Here is a 21,724-nt window from a genome sequence, read left to right as displayed (position 1 = left end):
GAAGCGGCCCCAAGAACATCAGCCCAGAATGGCTCTTGCAAAGGCCCGGAGGACTTAAGCAGCAAGGACACCACCGGTGTGTCTGGAGCTACATGGACGAAGATTGGCAGGTGTTGGCCACAGGGTCTGCAGGAGCAGATAGCGAGTTCATCATAGCAACTTTAGTTGGTGCTCTTTAAAAATGGTTAGATGGAGAAGCCTGGCAAGTACATCATTCTAAAATAATGTTTTGTAACTTTCAAATTCAATACTCGAAAACAACTAGTAATGTGGCCACAATGCATTTTTATTTCTCCTTCAAAAATACTTGTTTTAATTTTTACATGGATGACTGTTTGCCTGAACATACGTGCATTCCTAATGCCTCCAGAGGCCGGAGAGGGAATCAGATGTCAGATATCCTGAAAATGAAGTGATAGATGGTAGTGAGCTGCCATGTGGGTGCTGGGAACTGAACCCCGGCTCTCTGTAAGAGCGGCCAGTGCTCTCAACCCCTAAGGCCCCTCTGCAGCTCCTAATGTCTTCATTTGTAAGTTTCTGTATGTTTGGAGGCAATGCACACTTCTGGTGAAATTAGAATATGTGTTCTGTAGATGATTTGACAGAGTAGTCTCCTCAAGTGGCTGATGGCTTGACTTGTGTCTCTTCCAGATGACATGGACAAGCGGCAGACTGACGCAGGGCTGTATGTGATTGTGCCCATCATTATTTCTTCTTGTGTCCTGCTGCTCGGAACACTGTTAATCTCACACCAGAGGTATTGCACTTGGTGTGAAGGGCTTTCCCATAAAGAGTATAACTTAAATATGTTCAAAGTCTGACATAAAGCCTAGCTCATAATATTAATAAGTATAAAAGTGCTGAAAATGTCTTTGTATGAATTCTGTATACAATTAACATGACACAAAAGGAAAGGTTGTTTTCAGGAAATGGCTTGTCATCTCGATAGGACAACATAAACTTGAAGGCAGAATTCAGCTTTAAAATTTTTTTCTTTATATGCATTCAGGAATCAGTTGACATGTAACAGGAAATCCTAGACAGTATATTCTTAGGTTTGGTAAAAATGGCTTTTAGAGCTCTGCAGTCTGGACTGAAGATTTTAGTGAGATCACAAGGTCTTTTTTTTTTTTTAATAACAGTTTTATTTTATTTGTTTTTTTATGATTTATTTATTTATTACATATTCAGCGCTCTGTCTGCATGTATGCCTGTATGTCAGAAGAGGGCGCCAAATTTCATTATAGATGGTTGTGAGCCACCATGTGGTTGCTGGGAATTGAACTCAGGACCTCTGTTAGAACAGTCTGAGCCATCTCTCAAGCTCTGATCACAAGATCTTAAAAGCAGATGTTTCATGGTGATCAGCACAGTCCATCATGGCAGCAGGCAGCACTCTGCTCCTCAGAGGACAGTGCTTCAGAAAGCTCTGAGGTATCTGGTTTGACAAATGGCCTTGAGTTCCCCGGTAGCTCTATGGGTGCCACACTACTCTGCTGAGACGCCCAGCTCATGAGGTGTTCTCACACACATCCATAGAAGTGTTAGTCCTCTATCAGATGAAGGAGGGAAGACATGGCAGACTGATCTCCTGCTTTAGTTGAATGATTGGGATGGGACCATAACAAGTGGGCTTGTTTCTGATAGCCCATGTGATGGCCATTTAAAATATTTTCTAAGGAAAACTTATGCAAAGGAGTTAGTACAGTGCCTGTCACACAGCTTTCAGTAGGAAAGGGTTGGTTATTAATTTGGTCTTCATAGAAACTTAGTGAACACTTTGTGGATCCAAATGTGAATTTGGATTTGGTCATTCTGAGGTGATCCATGAGTTCATGCTGATTCTGTGCTTGGTAACTGTTAATGTGTTTTCATTCTGAACATCCTTCTAATTACAGGGCTTCGTTTCTCCTTTGCAGAATGAAAAAGTTGTTTTGGGAAGATGTTCCAAACCCCAAGAATTGTTCCTGGGCACAAGGACTTAATTTCCAAAAGGTCACTTTTTAAGTATTTTAACCCAGAGTATCTATGGTTGCACTTTAGATACCACATGACTTCTTTAAAGCTTAAAAGGCTTCATTTTGTTCAATTCATTTTGGCAAGTCTGTTCATTATTTGTCCTTAGTAATAGCTGGGTGTAGGGATTTGATCAGAGGAAACAACCTCAGCCCCTTATCCCATGAGACCTGACAGCACACCTATCTTTTTCCCTGGTCACAGTGAATAAAAATAAATACTACAACAGGAAGGAACATTATAGATGGAGAATAGATAGTTGACTAAATTATTTTTTCTATATAAATGGCTGGCTGTCTTGAGGCAAGAAGTTTAGAATCGATATTATGTTTCTACTATTTAATATTCACAGTTACTTACAAGGACAGTGTTATTTTTAGATACTACAATTGGAAGGATACAATATAACAAAACTTACAGTGATGGAGATTTGTAGTTGAAAAAAAGATTTTCAACACTTGCAGAATTGAAAGATCTTAATAAGTATTGGTTATTGTTTCATGTTCCTGTTTACATTTTATACATCTTAGACTATTGCTGCCTTTGCATTACCCCTGGGGTATTCTGTCATCAAATGTAGAAGAGAAAAACAAAGTTTATACTGGTGAGGTACCTTACTATAGAACCAGCATTAGCTTTCCCATTTGGAACGTATTCTAATTGTAACTGTTCTAGATATTGACATGACCCACATTTTCTCTTCTAGCACAGATATATAGATATGGAAAAACGAGAGAAAATTTTGTGGGACTCATCTTGCTGAGGAGAGAGAAAATAGGGTGTTTTTAAAAGCCTTTTTCATTTTTAAAAAAATACTATTGGCAGCCCACTAAACTGATCCCCCAACATTCAAATGGCATATGACTTGCAGTCAACAGAATACTGCATTGCAGTCAGTCTGTGAATGAACAAGCAAGGGCTCTTGTAAGCACCAGGAGCAGCTCACCTGCTTGAATCAGAGACGTTGATCAGATGAAACACCACCCTGTTTCCGAAGAGGCAGCTGTGGAGTGTTGTATTTAACCATTCACTCTGTGGAATCTTTGCTTTTCATAATGATAGCATCTGCCTCTAACTCCTCAGCTGTGCTCTCCCAGCCTCTAACCCTGGATTCCTTTTCCTTCAGTAATGTTACCGAGTTTTTCTCAATTCAGAAAATACCACTCCTCTTTTTCTTCCACAGTTAATTCATAAAATAACATTTCTCATAATCATGGTGCTATCTCAGGTGTACACATGCATCATTCATACATTTATTCAATGTACACAGAGCGAATGTTTATAGATAATGAGAGATTGCTGCTAAACTCTAGAACAGATTTTTAAGAATTCCTCTTTGTCTTCTAAGAAATAAGAGCAGGGTCTGAGAAGAGGGGCTCTGTTGAAGGAATAAGAACTCATCTCTGTTTGCTTCTGTAACATTTGTTCATTTTTCACCTGTGTATTCACTCATGTATTCATTTTATTATTTGTAACATTACTCAAAATCTGTCCTCTGCCACTTTGCTATTCCTTGGGGCTCCATTGGTAAGAAACACTATGCATGTTCCTGGACTGAACAATCTGGTGGGGAAGATAAACACTTAATCAGTTTATCAATAGAAATCACTTCACAACCAAAAGCTGCAGTGTGCTGAGGACTAGGATGTGGGAACCTGTCTTTGAGCATGGATGGGTATGAGTGGGCATAATTAAGAGAGTGACATTTGATCTGGTTGTGGTTGTGTACACCTAGAATTCATATCCAAGTTCTTGGAAGGCAGAAGAAGGAGGGTTATTGTGAATTCCAGGGCTGCATAGTGATTTTAAGGCCTATATAGGTTACATAGAAACACTGTTTCAACAAACAGGCACAAGGGAAAGACGAAAGAGTGATATTTGAGTCAGACCTGGCTGATGAGTAGTCATTATCTGGCTCCATGATGAAAGTGTAGACACCATCATGGTCAACTGGTAATGCATTCTCAAACTGCAAATACCAGGAACCAGTTTTCCTCTTAAATACAAGTTTTTCTTTTTTAAATTAAAATAACCAAGTGCCCATCTAAATAAAAACTGTAAAGCTTCAAGGCAGTCATTATACTGCCTCTAAAAGGAAGCTAAAATCTCTCTCCCTCCAGCCTGGCATATTTGGCATTTTAACTTCATATTTTTGTGGAAAGGTAATCTAAGTTTTACCTAAGACAGGGGCATGACTAGACTGACCCCAGCAAATGCATTTTGGACCAGTACCAGATAAATGCTTCCTCCTTTCCAGAGAATGCCTGGTAGAAATGAGAGCACATGGGCTGGCTGAATCAGTGAATGTCTTTAGAGTCTGACTTGTCTGCTGTCTCACTCCCCCTTGCTGGAGCTGAATGTCATGCTGTAATTAGCAGAGTATCTGGCAGGTATTTTAAGTAAATTAAAACACCACCCTAAATTTCCAGAGACTGGTAGATTGAAGTGAATTTTTAAAAAGGTTTTATTTATATGTGTGTGTGTGTGTGTGTGTGTGTGTGTGTGTGTGTGTGTGTGTGTGCACATATATATGCAGGTATACACAGAGGCCTCAAGAGGGCACCAGATGCCCCAGAGCTGGAATTGACAGTTGTGAGTTACCTGATATGGGTTCTGAGAAATGAATTCAGGTTCTCTGGAAGAGCTGTAAGCACAGTTAACTGCTAAGCCACTTCTCCAGTCCCTAAAGGGTAGATTTTTTAAAGAAGACAGTTGGTTATGAATATCGTCATTTGTGAGAAATTCTTTTTTTAATCTTTGCAAATACTTTACTTTCTCTTTTTCAGTATATGTAGTCACAGTGTTTAATGTATTTTTAGGGTATAACAAAGATACACCATTAAGAATCAATGATGAGACAGGCTGAGGGTGAGTTGGTAGCTTCTCCTGACTACATACCCAACCAGGTCTTCCAAAAACCTGGATTCAAACTCAGATCCATCTGACAAAGTGATATCCTTGCCACCAATGTCATATTAACATTGTATTCCCTAGTGTGGTTAATACTCACTAAATCACACACTCAAAGATAGATGAGATGCTCAGTTGTTTGTTACATATATGTTAACACAATTAAAAAAAAACTGTAGGTACAGGATCTGACTATGCATTTTTCTAGATACTATATATGCAAAAGACAAAATTGCCTTTATATTTATAAGTAAACACATGGTATCTTTAGACATCTGAGAAATGCAGTTCAAAACCACAAGGTACCCTCTACAGCTTGTGGAATGTCCATCATAGCAAGTGAACACATGATCATCCTCTTTAAATCTCAGGGAAATACAAGTCAAAACCAGAAGGTACCCTCCATAGCTTGTAGGATATCAAAGCAAGTGAACATGTGATCAACATCTTTAGACATCAGGGAAATGCAAGTTAAAACCACAAGGTACCTTCCAAAGCTTGTGGGATATCCATCACAGAAAAGACAGAAATACTAGATAGTGGAGACACTGAAGCTCTCAGACCGCCCTTGGGAATGTAAAAACAGTGTGGGCCTTTTAAAGAGTCTGGCAGTTCTCCCCATGTGAAATCAGGGCTCAGCAATCTACCCTAAAGTTTCTACCAACAGAATGATGAGACAATACATAAATATTTGTTTATTAATATTCATAAAAGAATTATCAATAATAGCCAAAATTTGAAAAAATCCAAATGGCCTTCAAATAATAAATGAATGAGCAAAATATGGTATATCCATTTTAAGGCAAAGGACTAGGCAGGCAAATTCATGCTCCAGGATACACTGTAAAGCAAACAGCCAAGGAAAACCCATTGTTTTTAAAAACAAAAACAAAAAACAATTCACATACAGTAGTTTTTTAAAAAGTAATATGTTTTAAATCTAAAAATTTTCTTTAATTTGTTCTTTAAATCCTGATTTGAAGGAGCATTGCTTTTTATGGATATGCTCTATACCTGCAAGTCCTAAACATCTAATCTCATCTCTAAAATTTTCCTAAAATTAATTCCCTCCACGTTTCACATTTTTTCCTTTCCTTATGTTTATATTATATCAAAAGCAATACTGTCTTATTCACTGTTCTATTGCTGTGAAGGAACACTTTGGCCAAGGCAGCTCTTATAAAAGAAACCATTCAATTGAGAGATTGCTTACAATTTCAGAAAAATTAGTCTATTATCATCATGGTGAGGAATGTCGGAGCACACAGGCAGGCATGGTGCTGGAGTTGTAGCTGAGAGCTCTATATCCTGAACCACAGACAAAAGACAGAAAGAGAAACATTGGGCCTGGTGCAGACTTTTGAAACCTCAAAGTCCATTCCCAGGGATACACCTCCTCTAACAAGGCTACACCTACTCCAACAAGGTCATACTTCCTGATCCTTCTAATCCTTCTCAAACTATCAACTGAGAACTAAGCATGCAGATATATGAGGCTATGGAGGCCATTTTCATTCAACTTCCACATTCTACTCCCTGGCCCCTATAGGCTTGTAGCTTTATCATAACACAAAATGCATTTAGTCAAACTTCAAAAGTTCCCATAGTTTTTCATAGTCTCTACACTGTTTCAAAGTCCAAAGTCCATTCCTTTACTGAGACTCAAGGAAATCTCTTAATTGTAACCCCTGTAAAATCAAAATAAATAAGCAGATTACATATTTCCAGCATTCAATGGTACAGAATATATATATATATATATATATATATATATATATATATATATATATATATATATATATATATATATATATATATATTGCCATTCCAAAAGGAGGAAAGGTGGCATAATGAGGAAATATTGGACCAAAGACTGAAACCAAGCAGGGCAAACTCCAAACTCTCTCTCTCTTGGGCTGGTTCTATACCATATCTGCTGCTTTCCTTGGCATATATCCTATGATTGTGGCATCTCCATCATCCTGGGGTTTCCAACACAATCTAGGCTTCACTTTCAGAGCTTCATGCAATGGCCACTTTGGGCCTCCATGCAGCAGACTGCCCTGCCAAATGCCTGGTCTCATTGGCTTTCCTTAATCTTTGAGGAAGATTCTACAATTCCATTCCTGTATCCTTGGCACTAAAGCCAGAACCCTGTGGCTGAAGCTGCCATGTTTGCTGGAGCTGCAACTTGGGCCCCCTCTTGTATTATGTTTGCATAAACTTTCAGTTGTTGATGGATTCCTTTGCTGCTTAAGCTTTCCTTTAATTCCTTTTCATAAGTTGAAAGCTTAGCTGGGTAGGATGTTGCCCTGAGGTTACCACTTCCAATATTCTATCTAGCATCAAACTTTTCATCTCCTTGAGCACAGGACGAGGCTCCAACATCATCTTTCCGGGTTTGCTCTTTTTCTCCTCAAACTGTATATTTTATATTTCTCCTTGCCTCACTTGCTCCTTTTCATTGTAGATCTGCCTAAGAGTGATTACTAATAACCACATGACACAGTCAATACTAGGTTGTCTTGAAGACCCCTCTGCCAATACCATTATTCTAAAGCTCTTAAATTTAGCCTACATCAGATTCCTAGGACAAGGGCAAACAGCAGCCTCATTAACTGCCAAAATTTCATAAGGATGGTGTCTAGGCTGGCTACTAATATTGTTTCCCTCTGAAGCTTTTTGAGCTGGGCATCCACATTTCCCTGTGCACCACTGTCCCATGCCTCCACTGGGATGGCCCAGTAAGATCTGCTTAAAGCATTCAGTCACTTTTCTACCCCAAAGCTCCAGTGTCTTCCATTCTCCTCCAACAACAGCCTATCACAACAAAACTCCTCCCCTGGCACCAACTTCTGTCTTAGTCACTGTTGTACCGCTGTGAAGAGACAACAGGACCAAGGCAACTCTTACAAAAGAAAGTACTTAACTGGGGACTTGGTTACAGTTTCAGGGGGTTAGTCCATTATCAACATGGCAAGGTACAGAGTGGCACCCAGGCAGGCATGGTGCTGGAGAAGTGGCTGAGAGCTTTACCTCTTGATCCTAAGCAATATGCAGGGAAAGACACTTGGCCTGGGGTAGCCGTTTGAAACCTCAGGGCCCACCCCCAGGGACAGACCTCCTCCAACCAGGTTACACCTGGTTTAACAAAGCGTTACCTCCTAATCCTTCTGGTCCTTCTCAAACAGTTCATCCACTGGGGACTAAGCACGAAAATACATGAGCCTGTGGGCCCCATTTTCATTCAAAGCACTACATGCACTCACTAAATATACATGTTAAAGATGCAAAAGCCGCCGGGCGGTGGTGGCGCACGCCTTTAATCCCAGCACTCAGGAAGCAGAGCCAGGCAGAGCTCTGTGAGTTCGAGGCCAGCCTGGGCTATCAAGTGAGTTCCAGGAAAGGCGCAAAGCTACACAGAGAAACCCTGTCTTGAAAAACAAACAAAAACAAAAAACAAACAAAATAAAAAAGATGCAAAAGCCAGCATACTAGCATCTTTTTAAAATTGGAAAATGAGTCAGTGAGTAAAACACTTGCCGAGTGAGCATGAGACCTTGAGTTTGAACCACGGTAACCCATGTAAAGCTGGGTAAAGTGGCATGGTGTCTCTATTCCCAGTGCTCTCAGAGTGTGGTGGGAGCCAGAGACCAGAAAATTCCAAGAAGCTTGCAGGCCAGCTAGGGTGGTAGAAGCAGTGGTGGACAGCAGAGAGACACTGTCTCCAACCAGGTAGAAGAGAAGGATGGACACCTGAGATTGGCCTCTGACTCCCACATCTATGGACTCACTCTCAAAACTGTTTTCTTTAGTTTCATGTCTGACACCGCTAGTAAACAGCAGGGTGGTGCCACCTCATTAAAGATGCTTCTCCCAGGATCCTTTTGTGCACAATACATTCTTCTCTCTTTAAATTTCATAGACTAGAGGCCAAAGAAGAATCACACAGGATCTGGGAGTGCTGTTTCATGGCAGAGCACTTGCCTAGCATGTGCAAGCTGTGAATTCAGTCCTCAGCATGCAAAAAGAATTCTATACTAACATGGTATCTTAAAAAAAAAAAGAATGTAATATCATTAAATTCTCATGTAGGTTTCACTTCTCATAAAAGGGAGGACAGACACAGTTTGTCCTGCTTGTCCCCCTCACTGCCCACTCCCCTTGCTCTGTGAATCTCCTTTCAGAACACACGGTGTGTGTGACCTTCCTTGTGCTTCCAGGCTTTCCTGCAAGGGTACAGATTTGTGTCATTAATCAGCAGGGTTGCTTTGAGGGCTCCTCAAGGTTGGCATACTGCCCCTGTCTTTTCAGACTCTGCTGAGCTCTATCTGCTAGACAGGGCTTCCTCCAGCTCACCATTGGCCTGGTCGTGTCTCCATTCTGTGAAATCCCACTCTCCTCTCCCCCATGGGAGAGCTCATTTGCCAACTTTCTCTGTTCTGAGCAGCACACCACCACTGCTGGCAGGAAGTCTAGCTTCCAGTGTTTGTTCTGGTGCATGTCCTGGCACTTCTGTTTGCTTTTTAAGACTTAGAAAGAAATACAAGTGTGTAGCTTAGCATCAACTATTGAAAACGGAGTCTCCTGCTTCACCACCCCCCACAACTGCCAACACTTTCAACTGGTTTGCTTTGAGCCTTCTCGGTGGGGTCATTTTAGGTCCCTAAATTCTGTCTGCTCCTATAGCAGCATGGAGGTGCTGCCGCGGACACATGGGCATTGGCAGGTTGACTGCACACTGCTCTGTGACTTTCTCAGTTCTCTGCAACTTTAGAAAAACTTACTTATTTTTTTCTTCAAACAGAAACTTTTTGAACTACCATATTTTTAAGAAAAATTATTTTATTATTCTCCATTTCACCCTGTTTTTTCCCCCATCTCTATAAATTGTCACTACACTGTGCTTTATTTGGTATATGGGTTAATTTTTAAAACTAGAGAACTAAAGGACCACATGTATATTGTTTTTAGTGTCATGTTTGTTCCACGGAGAGCCAAGTAGTATAATGTGATTGTTACATTTCTTGCTGTTTCCAAAGTCAAAGAATTTAAAAAATGGGAAGCCTTGGGGCTGGAGAGATGGTTCAGTAGTTAAGAGCACTGACTGCTCTTCCAGAGGACCTGGGTTCAATTCTCAGGACCCACATGGCAGCTCACAATTGTAACTCTAGTTCCAGGGAATCTGACAGCTCCACGCCAATGCACATAAAATAAATTTAAATAAACTATAAAAAAAGAAACATTAAATGAAAAATGAGAATCATTCCATTTGATCAAGGAATTAAATCAAATGTTATTTGGCTTCATTTCCCCCTTTTATTCTCCTTTTGCTTCTTTTCCTAGACTCTCTCACCTCCCTCCCTCCCTCCAGTCTGTATGCATCTTAACCTGCGTGTTTCTATTATGTGCATTGCCTTATCCAGGTCGTGTCTTCACCGGAGACTGGGCTGTGCCCAGAAATCCCCCTGTTGTCATCCCACCACTGCCTCTACTAGACTTCAGGAAAAGGGCTGCCAGTCATCACTCTGGAATGTTCCAGGCCCTGGTTTCTAGTCAGGCTGTTTCCCAGACTGTTCTCCTCCTCTTCCTTGGTTAGACAGTCTCCCTGTGTGGCAAGCCAGTCTCCATGTCCACCTTCTTTCCATCTGTCCTGCTGGTAGTTGTTTTAATGTGGATTTCTTCCCAGCAGGACTCTGCAGCCGTTCCTGCCTCACTTCTGGCAGCTGGTGATGCCTCTGCAAAGCTGTGTGGCCACTCAGACCTTTCCTTCCTTGCTGGTTCCTTGCAGTTTTCTCTTTTGAAAAACTTGCTAGTTCTGACGTTCTGAACTTTGCCAACTAAGGTGATTTCCCGTTTGCCTTGAGTAAGGGGTTTCGATTCTGTCTCCTGTCAGCATGAGGAAACCCTGCTCTGTCTTTGCTCACTTCTTCTCATGTGTCTTTCTCCTTGTCACCTCCACATTTGTTGGCCGTTGGGCCCTGTTGCAGAGGTGGGTTTTCGTCTTCTGTTCTGAGACACTGTTACCTTCCTTTTTCCAATATGGCTGTTGGACTTTCACAGACCGTGGCCTTATCCTCTTAGCTGAGAGCTCCATCAGAGCAATCTGTTCTGGTTCCCTGTGTCAGTCTTGCCAGAGATGCCAACTGTGGGACTTTTGTTTTAAAATTTGCTTCTAGTCTATGAAATTTCTGTTCTCTTAATTCATGTTTTCTTGTTTACCTTGAATGTTATTACCTCAGAATCCCTGAAATGTCTTGCAGTCCTTTGCTTTCCACTCACATGGGACAAAGCAGAAGGGCAGGGGTGGGTGATTCCGTGTGAGCAGAGATTGCTGCCACATGAGTATGTATAGCTGAGTTCCAGACATCTGCACTGTGAAATGACAGTATCCCACGCCTATGCTGTTCCCCCTAGACTATGCTTCCATGGCTTTGAGAACAAACTGTTGCTTTAGATACAGTCTCTTTCTTATGCCAAAGTCTTTGTCCTGCCATCTCTACACTCACTATCCCTTCTGTGTTCAGCAGGGCTGACTGACTTTCTCTGCAGTTACTGCCTATGGCAGGCACCGTCTGGTCTGCAGATCTCTTTGCTCATTTTTCTTGATGAGTGTTACTCTAATTGTTCTCCCTGGTTTAGAATTGAATTTGAATTATTCTTTGTAGCTGGAGAGCTTCTCTCCGGGTCCCACCAAGCCCCAGCAATTCTGTAGCCCACTTATAAAATAAACACACATGCTGGGCGGTGGTGGCCCACACCTGTAATCCCAGCACTCGGGAGGCAGAGGCAGGTGGATCTCTGTGAGTTCGAGGCCAGCCTGGTCTACAGAGCTAGTCCAGGACAGGCTCCAAAGCTCCAAAGATACAGAGAAACTGTCTCAAAAAAAAAAAAAAAAAAAAGAAGAAGAAGAAGAAGAAAGAAAAATAAATAAATAAAATAAACACACAGACTCTTATATTAATTATAAACTGTATGGCCATGGCAGGCTTCTTGTTATCTAGTTCTTATATCTTAAATTAACCCATTTCTATAAATCTATACCTTACCACATGGCTTGTAGCTTACCAGTATCTTACATGTTGGTATTCATGGTGGTGGTGGTGGAGGCAGCTGGCAGTGTCTCTCTCCTCAGCCTTCCACTTCCCAGAATTCTCTTCTCTGCTTGTTCCGCCTATACTTCCTTCCTGGCTACTGGCCAGTAGGCATTTTATTTATACAGAGCGGTATCCACAGCAATTCTTTGTCTATTTTCTCTCTCAGATCATGAGCATTTGATTTATTCACATCCTGGCATCCTAATAGTCTCCAGGGATCAGAACAGCAAGTGTCTCTATTCTGTTCTCTGAAATCAGGATCCTCTATGGACTTTCTCTGTGTGCACCAAGAATCAGAATGTTATAGACTGAATCCTTGATGTGGAAAAACGTGTTATAGTAAAAATTCAAAATACTTGCTTTTCTTGTAATCCCAATTTCATAGTATAAAAGACCTCAATTTTCCTTAATCTGTTTTGCATTTTTTCTTATTATTTTGTCTGTTAAATCCAAAAATGGTTTATGCCTGTTTTATTTCAATACCATCCTTTTTTAATTTTATAAACTTTGTCATTAAAAAAAAAAAACCCTGCAATAAAAACACCACAAACTGGATTTAGGCCAATCCCAAATCTATACAATTAAATTAGAACAGACAATTTAAAGGGAAGCTGTGGAGAATCACAATAAATTTTACATTAAATTGCTTGTTTTACAGTATGTTAAGTGTTTCTTTCTCTCCTTTCTCCCTCCCTCCCTCCTTCTTATCCTTCCTTTCTGTCCTCCACAAGCCCCATTCCTTTGTATATCAGGCTCTTCATCCTCAACCCCACCTCTTTGTGTCCATCCATTTCAATTTTGCAACATCGCACTAAACAACTCACTTCATGAAGGCTAAATGTAACCCAAAGAGTCAGGGGAGCCTTTCCTCGGGACCTAAAGAGTCCCAGACTTTTGGCATGCTGTAGGCCTCCAGACAGGCAGCCTAACAACTGTAGATCTGGGTCAGGAATTATCTGGAACAGTTAGATTCTCCTTGGAAATGTGGGGAAGAGCAGGCTGATTTGGGGAGCCATCAGTTTTATTTAGAGACAGCCAAGCTCCGTCCATCAGAGCACTGGCCTCATAGTGTGTGCCTTGCTCTCCTTTATTGTCCTGTTCCTTTACAGTCTCGGGTAGTAAAGTACCAGAAAAGACATTGAACTAATCAGCCTAGGTATACCTCATCCAGAGGGCAAAGGAAAGATGGATGGTCACTCTTCTTCCTGCCAGTGTTTGGGAAAATGGTTTCCTCTTTCATTGTATTGTAGAGAGCACTAAGTTGGGGTCTTCACTTTGCACTGGTTACCTGTGTAATCTTAACCTGATAATCCTGCAGGTTTTCATCCAGGCTTCAAGAAAAGGAAGATTTGCATCAGAAGATTTATCAAGTAGATTTTTAAAAAACTCATGAAAGCATCTCTGTGATTCCACTCTTGACTATCATATCACTTTCATTTCTTAAAAATCAACATCCAAGGAACAAAGTCTATTTTCTTTCCTTTCCATCCTTCTTCTCATCACTTAACCCTTATTCTTTCCCATCCCTCAAACTTTAGGTATTACTGTTGATTTTATCCCCCTTTTATTCTCTAAACTCGTTCTTTTACCTCTTCTGCTGTAGTCTTCCCTACTGCGGTGATCAACCTGTCCTTAGAGTATCCATGGTGTCCAGTCAGGGAGTGAGAGAAGTCCCTCCAGATGCCCATCCTCCCCTTCCCTAAGCACATCACTGCAACACAACACAAGAACATAATAGAGCCTTAGTCCACCAAAAGAGAGGGGTTGGAATCTTTTATCTTTGGCTTTCTGCATGATCTTTTTATTTTGCTTTCTTATTTTGTTTTATTTTATTTAAACAGAGACCGGACATTCTTTGAAGTCTCCCATGACCACTACAGATGAACCCAGTGTACCAACTTCCCAACAGTCCATAGAGTATTAGAAGATGTTTACATTTTCAAGGAGGGAAGCAAACCTAAACTATTGTTTGAATTACTAAGAACTAACATATGATGAGCTTAATAGAGACGTGTACATTTGTGACCGCTGTGTGGGTTTGATGTAGTTCAGTTGGGGCATATGCTTAATTATCAGGGCATCTAAAGTTTGAAATCAATATTCATGGTCTATGCTTTCAGATTTTTATTTTTCTGGTCAGCAAATGTTAATGGTGTGACTGTGACTGTCAGAACATATTCTGTTTCCAAGTATGGGAGAAATATGGTAAAATTTCTGTAACTAAGTGAACTCTAACAGGCAACTTATGACACACAGGTTTGCAAAAACCCCACATACAAGCTGCAGGGAAGGTATGCAGCTTCTCCTTCTACATCTGACAGCTTCCATATTAGATTTCTTTATAAACACTTATACATTGGTGAATTTTAGATTCTCTTAAATAACGTGACTTTTGTATACCAAACTTGGAACAATCTAGGAATTTTAGTTTTCTGTAGTCTTGAACATTACTTAAGTTCTAACTCTCATTTTAGTTTAAAGAAAGCCAGAAGTTGTGGTTTCTGTTGATCAAAGACCTAAAATAGAAGCTGTACTTCATATCAGGATAACCCTACACAGACCAATGGAAGCTATACCTCATATCAGGATAACCCTATACAGACCAATGGAAGCTATGCTTCATATTAGGATAACCCTATACAGACCACTAGAAGCTGTCATTCATATCAAGATAACACTGTACTGACCAATGGAAGCTGTACTTCATATTAGGATAACCCTACACAGACCAGTGGAAGCTGTACTTAATATTAGCATAACCCTACACAGACCAATGGAAGCTATGTTTCATATTAGGATAACACTGCACAGACCAATGGAAGCTGCACTTCATATTATGATAGCCCTATACAGACCAATGGATGCTGTACCTCATATTAGGATAACCCTTCACACTCGGGTCAGATTGTCCGGAGCAAAAGAGAGCACCAACCTCCATGAATCTAATTTATTTCCATCAAATCAACCAATACCTCTGGCAGACAGGAAAGTGTGCAGGAAAGGGAGACTTTCTGGGGTTTTACAAATAGATCATGGTGAGGACAGGGCTTTTCTTCCCGAAAAACAGATATCTTGCCATGTGTGTATGATGTTAATATAGAATAGGCTTTATTGCTTGCATTCAAACTAAACCAAATTTATGGACAACTGACATTCAAATTTAAGATATCGAGTCACTTCAGGTGATTGGTAATTTTATTTGGATGTCTACAGAAAAGTTGAGGCACTAGAAGGGCCATATCCTCTTTACTTCATCTGCTATTACAGATATCCTTGTAATATATTATCTAGCTGTGAATTTACGAAAGGTTATTTTTCAATTCTTCTATCCATAGAGTGAAATAAATTTTGAATAAACATACTTGTAGGAAGTTTTGTAAACTGGGTGGTGGTGGTGCACGCCTTTAATCCCAGCACTTGAAAGGCTGAGCCAGGTGGATCTCTGTGAGTTCAAGGCCAGCCTGGTCTACAGAATGAGATCCAGGATAGGCACCAAAACTACACGGAGAAACCCTGTCTCAAAAACAAAAACAAAAACAAAAACAACAACAACAAAAGACCCCTGATACTATATAGCTCAGTAATGTATGGTTAAAAGAAAATTTATTATTGAATGCTTTTTAAGATGGTCATTACTTATTCCACAATTAATTATTCATTAAGAAGCTTTAGGACCCATGGACTATATGAAACAGCTCATTTGAAGAACACACATGAGCTCAACTGCCTGCTGTGTGTTGTTTCTATATTTCCATATTGGCAGAATGAAGATAATGAAATGAGTGGATCAGCTGTTAAGCTCATCTAAATTTTTAGAACAATATAATGATATAAGTAGTGGAAACATTAAGGGAAAAATAAAATGTATGAAGGAAGTCACAAATGCATAGATTTCTGTCAGAAACGATGTGAGAGTCGGATCAATTTTCTCGTCATATCATTTTTCAACATATTTGTCATTCAGTATTTTGACACTTATGTAAGTCTTTGCCATTATTATATTTAGTGTTCGGTATATTTATTCCTCTATTGTTTAATCACTAATATATTTCAGCTAAGAGTTTGCAACTGCTGTGTTTTTATATGGGATATGCTTGCCATTGTGAAGAACTTTTGAGTATACCGCTATCTCAGGCAATAACTCAGAATTCATTTTATTAGCTTAAAAAACTATAACATTCAGAAGCTAAATGACATGTATGATCTATGAACTGAACATATTTTCTATTTAGTTGTGTTAACTATTCAATGTGATGTATCTGCAGTATTTTTTACTTTGCATTTAAATTTTACATTTTAAGTTTACATTGTTTGTACTGAGCTTTTTGCACACAGATTTTTGATTTGTAGCTGCTTGGCAGGTTATGTTCATTGTTATGTAACCCTTGTTCTTATAAAAAAAAAACATTCTGTACATTTGTCTTGTGTGTTTGTCTTCATTCCATGTGTTCCATGGGATATACCTTTACATGAAGCTACATAAAAAGAATAACAGTTTTCAAGTCTGTCTGTCTCTTTCACCATCATTAGCTTCAGCAAGTAAGTGCCATCAGCTGCTATTTTCAGTTAGCCTCAAGCAGATTCCCACTATGACCAGAGGTAGGTGTGTTAAGTCAGTCACTTACTCTACCTTTGCATCTATCTTATCCTATGGTATAAAGCAATTATTGCTACCATCTTTGGAAAACTTGTTTTGTTCCTTCTGTTATATTCCAACCTGTTTTTTGTTTGTTTAAATGTTTAGAGATTACATTTTTATTTTGTGGAATTTTCTATAAAAATCTAATGACTTTTTCAGAAGTCATATTTTGGGAACTTACTATAAACTAGACAGAAGTCATTTTGTGGAATTTACTATAAAATAGAATGACTATAAAATAGAGTAATTGTTGTAAAATAAAGTGACCTCTTCAGAAGAGAGTGTTTTGCAGTCACAGTACCCAATCTCCATGGAGGGCTAAGCATTTGCAGCTATGGGTCACTTACTTTTAGCCCTTGACCACAATCAAGTATCCGATTCATTTTTACCCATAAAGAGAGTTTCATGTGTTTATGGTCATACCATTTGAAGAATGCAAGTCTGAGACTTTCTTGTCTAACTTTGAAAAACTGAGATTACCTCTCCCTTCTGATTTTTGATATTTTAAATTTTCAGCCCCAAACTGCAATTTGTGGTTGACAAATGTCCCTTGTTTTTTACCTTATACACTGGCCTTCCCGCCGGTGTGATAGAATCAAGTTGTAACATACTGAGTATTAAAATGTGTCTTTTCTTTTAGCCTGAAACATTTGAGCATCTTTTTACCAAGCATGCAGAATCAGTGATATTTGGTCCTCTTCTTCTGGAGCCTGAACCCATTTCAGAAGAAATCAGTGTCGATACAGCTTGGAAAAATAAAGATGAGATGGTACCAGCAGCTATGGTCTCGCTTCTTTTGACCACTCCAGACCCTGAGAGGGGTTCTATTTGTATTAGTGACCAGTGTAACAGTGCTCCCTTCTCTGGGGCTCAGGGCACCCAAGTGACCTGTGAGGATGAGTGTCAGAGACAACCCTCAGTTAAATATGCAACGCTGGTCAGCCACTTGAAAACGGTTGAAACTGATGAAGAACAGGGGCTTACCCATGGTTCTGACAGCAATTGCGTCTCCAGCGAACACTCTCCACTGAGAGAATCTTTCCCTAGCAGCTCCTGGGAGATAGAGACTCAGGCATTTTTCCTATTATCAGGTCAGCAACCCAGCACGATTTCCCCACAACTTTCATTCTCGGGGTTGGATGAGCTATTGGAACTGGAAGGAAATTTCCCTGAAGAAAATCATAGTGGAAAGTCTGTCTATTATTTAGGGGTCACCTCCATCAAAAAAAGAGAGAATGATATGTTTTTGACTGATGAGTCAGGAGTATTGTGCCCATTCCCAGCCCACTGTCTGTTTAGTGACATCAGAATCCTCCAGGACAGTTGCTCACACTTTGTAGAAAATAATCTGAATTTAGGAACCTCTGCTCAGAAGACCTTTGTACCTTACATGCCACAATTTCAAACCTGTTCCACTCACAGTCATAAAATAATGGAGAGTAAGATGTGTGATTTAACTGTGTAATCTCATTCAAGAAGCCTCCAGTTTTGTGTGCCAGTAGAGTGTATCATGTGTAATATATTCTTTTATTGTTGTGGATGTGGGGGACAAGTGTCAGAGTCTAGTTTGAAAATGATTGTTTTGAAATTAATTGTGTCTATCTTCTCTCAGTAATGCAGAGAAACCATGCAAGGAAGCCTTCATGAGTCTAGTGATGTAGATGGACTCTCATTGAATACACTGTCAAGCTAGCCTGGGGAGGGCTCTTACTTCTAGCTAAAAATAAACCCAGGAAGTAGAATCTTTCTAAACAGCTGGCCTCTGTGGAAAGAACAAATTTCAGCATTATATTGACACCTGAAAGAAAGGTTTCAAACTAAGATCTCTGAGATATAATTGTTTCAAGTGTGTGTTTGCCTTACCTTGAGTTGTCTTGTCTTGTGCTGATTCACATGTGCATGTGCAAATTTAAATTGACTAGGTATCCTTGTGTGCTTTGGAAGTATGTGACATGTTTGTATTTTGTGCCACACGACTGTGTTCTTTGAAGTGTCACTCCCTTAAATGTTGATAATAATATCAACATTAATAATCTCTAATCAGTAGAGAATTGAACCCTACTCTAAGAAGTTATACTTTTGAAGAGGGACAGTGTAGCTAATCCCTTTGCAACAAAGCCAGGATCCATGACAGAGGATGAAAGCAACTATTAGAATAACAGCTTCATCACCACACTTGGATGACAGTCTGAGCAGCTTTGAGAGCACGACGCCAGCTTTAACTAGAGTTCATGTAAACGATTATTTTCTGATGGGTTGCCAAATGTCACTGCATCCCACTCTAGAACATCGTCCCTCCCCATCTCCATTGGGATGCTATTTCTCCCCTCACTGGATATCATTAGATAAAACAACCACTGTGCTTTACAGGTTGCATACCTTAACTTGCTTACTGCAATTATTGCATGAGGCACAGGCTATACATTCCCACTGTGTCATTATTTCCCTGTGAAGGATGAGGCCGTTAAGTCATTCACCCGATGTCTTAGACATAATGATTGATGGAACCAGAATTCAGATTTAATTCACACCATTTTAATACTACTGCTTGAATTTTAAACCTAGCTTTTACTTTGTCATGCTTTTTTTGTTTGTTTGTTTGTTTTTTCGAGACAGGGTTTCTCTGTGTAACTTTGCACCTTTCCTGGAACTCACTTGGTAGCCCAGGCTGGCCTCAAACTCGCAGAGATCTGCCTGGCTCTGCCTCCCGAGTGCTGGGATTAAAGGCGTGGACTTCGTCATGCTTTAAAAATCAAAATAACTGATGCCATCAAAGGAGGCGTAGTGAGAGGAAACAGAGTGACGGGGGCATGACTGAGACCTAGTCTTTGACTTGAAAATCGATGTGCAGATGTCTTATTTATTTTGGTTTTTGATATGGCAAGATGATTCAAAGACTATCTAGCAAACAAGAAGTTAGGTAAAAAAAAATGCACATTCAGGTGTTTAATGTCAAGAAGAATTCTAAGAATATCTGTATCATCAAAGGGAGTACGTTAATGCTTATCCGTATGCTTATGTGTTGCCAAGCATCACCAGCATTTCATACTAACCTGAGACTGAGCTCCTGATTTTACCACTAACCTAAGTAAATCCCACCATGCCATCTCTACTCCAATTAGAGTTTTATGGATAAGCAGTTCTAAGTGATCAGACAGGTCTTTGACCCTAATTAGATTTTTTTCCCAGGCTTTGTGTTTGATGAAACTGTCATATGTCCTGAGTTAGGAAGATGGCTCAAGATCCCACTATCCACTGGTGCCTTTTTTGTCATGAGAAGGCAGAACGTAGAACATTAGTTGGCGTTCTGTGCAAAGATACGGGAAATTTTTTTTCCCACTGTTTTTTAGTAACAAATTATTACATGTTGAAATGACCCATCCATCACTTGTAATATTTGCCTATTAGGTAGATCCTATTAACTGAAGGTACAGTATAAGAGAGATGGAAAATTTAAACGGGAGATAAACCACTGAGCATGTCCACTGTGATAGCATGGGCTTGGGCTTTCTGGGCCCAGAACACCATGTAAGAGAAACCAATGGGTATTTTAATGAGCTTGTGTGTGAATCCACAGATCCAACAGTCATTGAAATACTACAGATGTGAGCTAGATTCATCTAGGGACAGCATATTAATGTGAGCTCATCGGTACTGTGCGGAGATGAGTTTGCGTCTAAAAACAGAGAAATTGCATCAGTAAGACTGACTGACATCTGCATCTGTGTTCAGAACTGAGGCTGAACTACGTGGGTATCCACAGAATAAGGTCAAGTTTACTGCCAGTGACTTGGGTTCTGACTTCCACTTGTGAAATCTGATCTCCCTATTGTTACATGTTAGTCCCCTGGGTCTTTGTGAAAACTGTTACTAAATCAAGTTTTGTAAAATTTAGGGGAAATGTATGGTGTTTGATAACTCAGAATAATCTCACTCTTCTTCCCAAGGCTTCTATAATTTTTAAGGGATCAAGGAGTTCAATATGAATTTTGGAGTTTTGTTCTACAGTAGTTTTTGAACCTTATCTATTGGTGTTTGGGTTGATCCTAAGCCTCACACAAGCTGGCAAGAGCTCTAACACACTGAGAAACAACTTCCAAACTTGGCCTCTAAAATCTTGTGATGAAGCTGGGCAGTGGTGATGCATACCTTTCATTCCAGCACTTGGGAGGCAGAGGCAGGAGGATCCCTGAGTTTGAGGCCAGCCTGGTCTATAGAGTGAATGCCAGGACACCCGGGGCTACACAGAGAGAATCTGTCTTGAAAAACCAAAACACAAACAAACAACCCCCCCACCAAAAAAAAAAAACAAAAAACCCTGTGATGACTATGGAATTTTGAATATGTCTTTTAAAGTCTTTAAATTGAAAAAAAAAAAAAAAAACACCTGTCTCTTTATATTCAAGTTTTATAGAAAGAGAATCCATCATGTGAGCCATGGCTCACATAGAACAGTGAGAGAATAAATCATGTGTCAGGCTGGCAGGATTTTATGTTTACTAGATTAAAACCCATACTCCACAAAAGCCACATTGTGTCTCTCTGAGAGTAGGGCTCCTATTGCAGCCTTATGCTCCACTTATAGATGCTTTGCATTTGACTAGAGATGTCCCTTTCTTCCTAAAACGATTTGGATAAAGTTCCCAAGCCAGTGGGAGAGCCTGCACCTGGATTTCTCCCCTTAGTCTGGACAGTCTTACAATTCTTCTCACCCTTTGCCAGTAGAATTAAGCCCTTCCTTGCAAATGTCAAACACATATTCCAGTTCCTCCAGGAGTATTGACATTAGCTACCAAGAGCTGCAAGAAAATAAGCTTTAGACTGAAAGAATTGAGAGGTGTGCACACAGGGAACATTGGTAGCATGCTGATGAATCAGGACCTACAACTCTGTCACCTCCCAGTGGATGGGAACAGACCTCTACTCTCTGGTGATCTTCATAAGAAATGTATCTTTGTTCATCTTCCAAGACTCTTCTTGATAGTTGTTTTACTCTGAAGTAATTCCTGAGAAAACCCATTCTCAAACTTTCAAGCACAAAATTAAAATGGCCCACTGTAGT

At 40.0% G+C, this 21,724-nt stretch overlaps 1 protein-coding gene across 1 annotated transcript in view; it reads left to right on the top strand.

The window, feature by feature from the left end:
• Lepr (leptin receptor) overlaps window positions 1–19,235 on the top strand; it is an 88,293-nt gene extending 69,058 nt beyond the window's left edge. The window contains exons 17-19 of the mRNA XM_036177185.1: window positions 652–757; window positions 1,920–1,995; window positions 17,303–19,235. Coding sequence (XP_036033078.1) covers window positions 652–757; window positions 1,920–1,995; window positions 17,303–18,127 — 1,007 coding nt within the window. The 3' untranslated portion in view covers window positions 18,128–19,235. The remainder of the gene's footprint in view (window positions 1–651; window positions 758–1,919; window positions 1,996–17,302) is intronic.
• Window positions 19,236–21,724: the final 2,489 nt, after the last annotated feature.

The sequence above is a fragment of the Onychomys torridus genome, chromosome 2 (genome assembly GCF_903995425.1).
Source record: "Onychomys torridus chromosome 2, mOncTor1.1, whole genome shotgun sequence".
In the NCBI taxonomy this organism is placed as follows: domain Eukaryota; kingdom Metazoa; phylum Chordata; class Mammalia; order Rodentia; family Cricetidae; genus Onychomys; species Onychomys torridus.
This window is presented reverse-complemented; position numbering and strand designations above follow the sequence as displayed.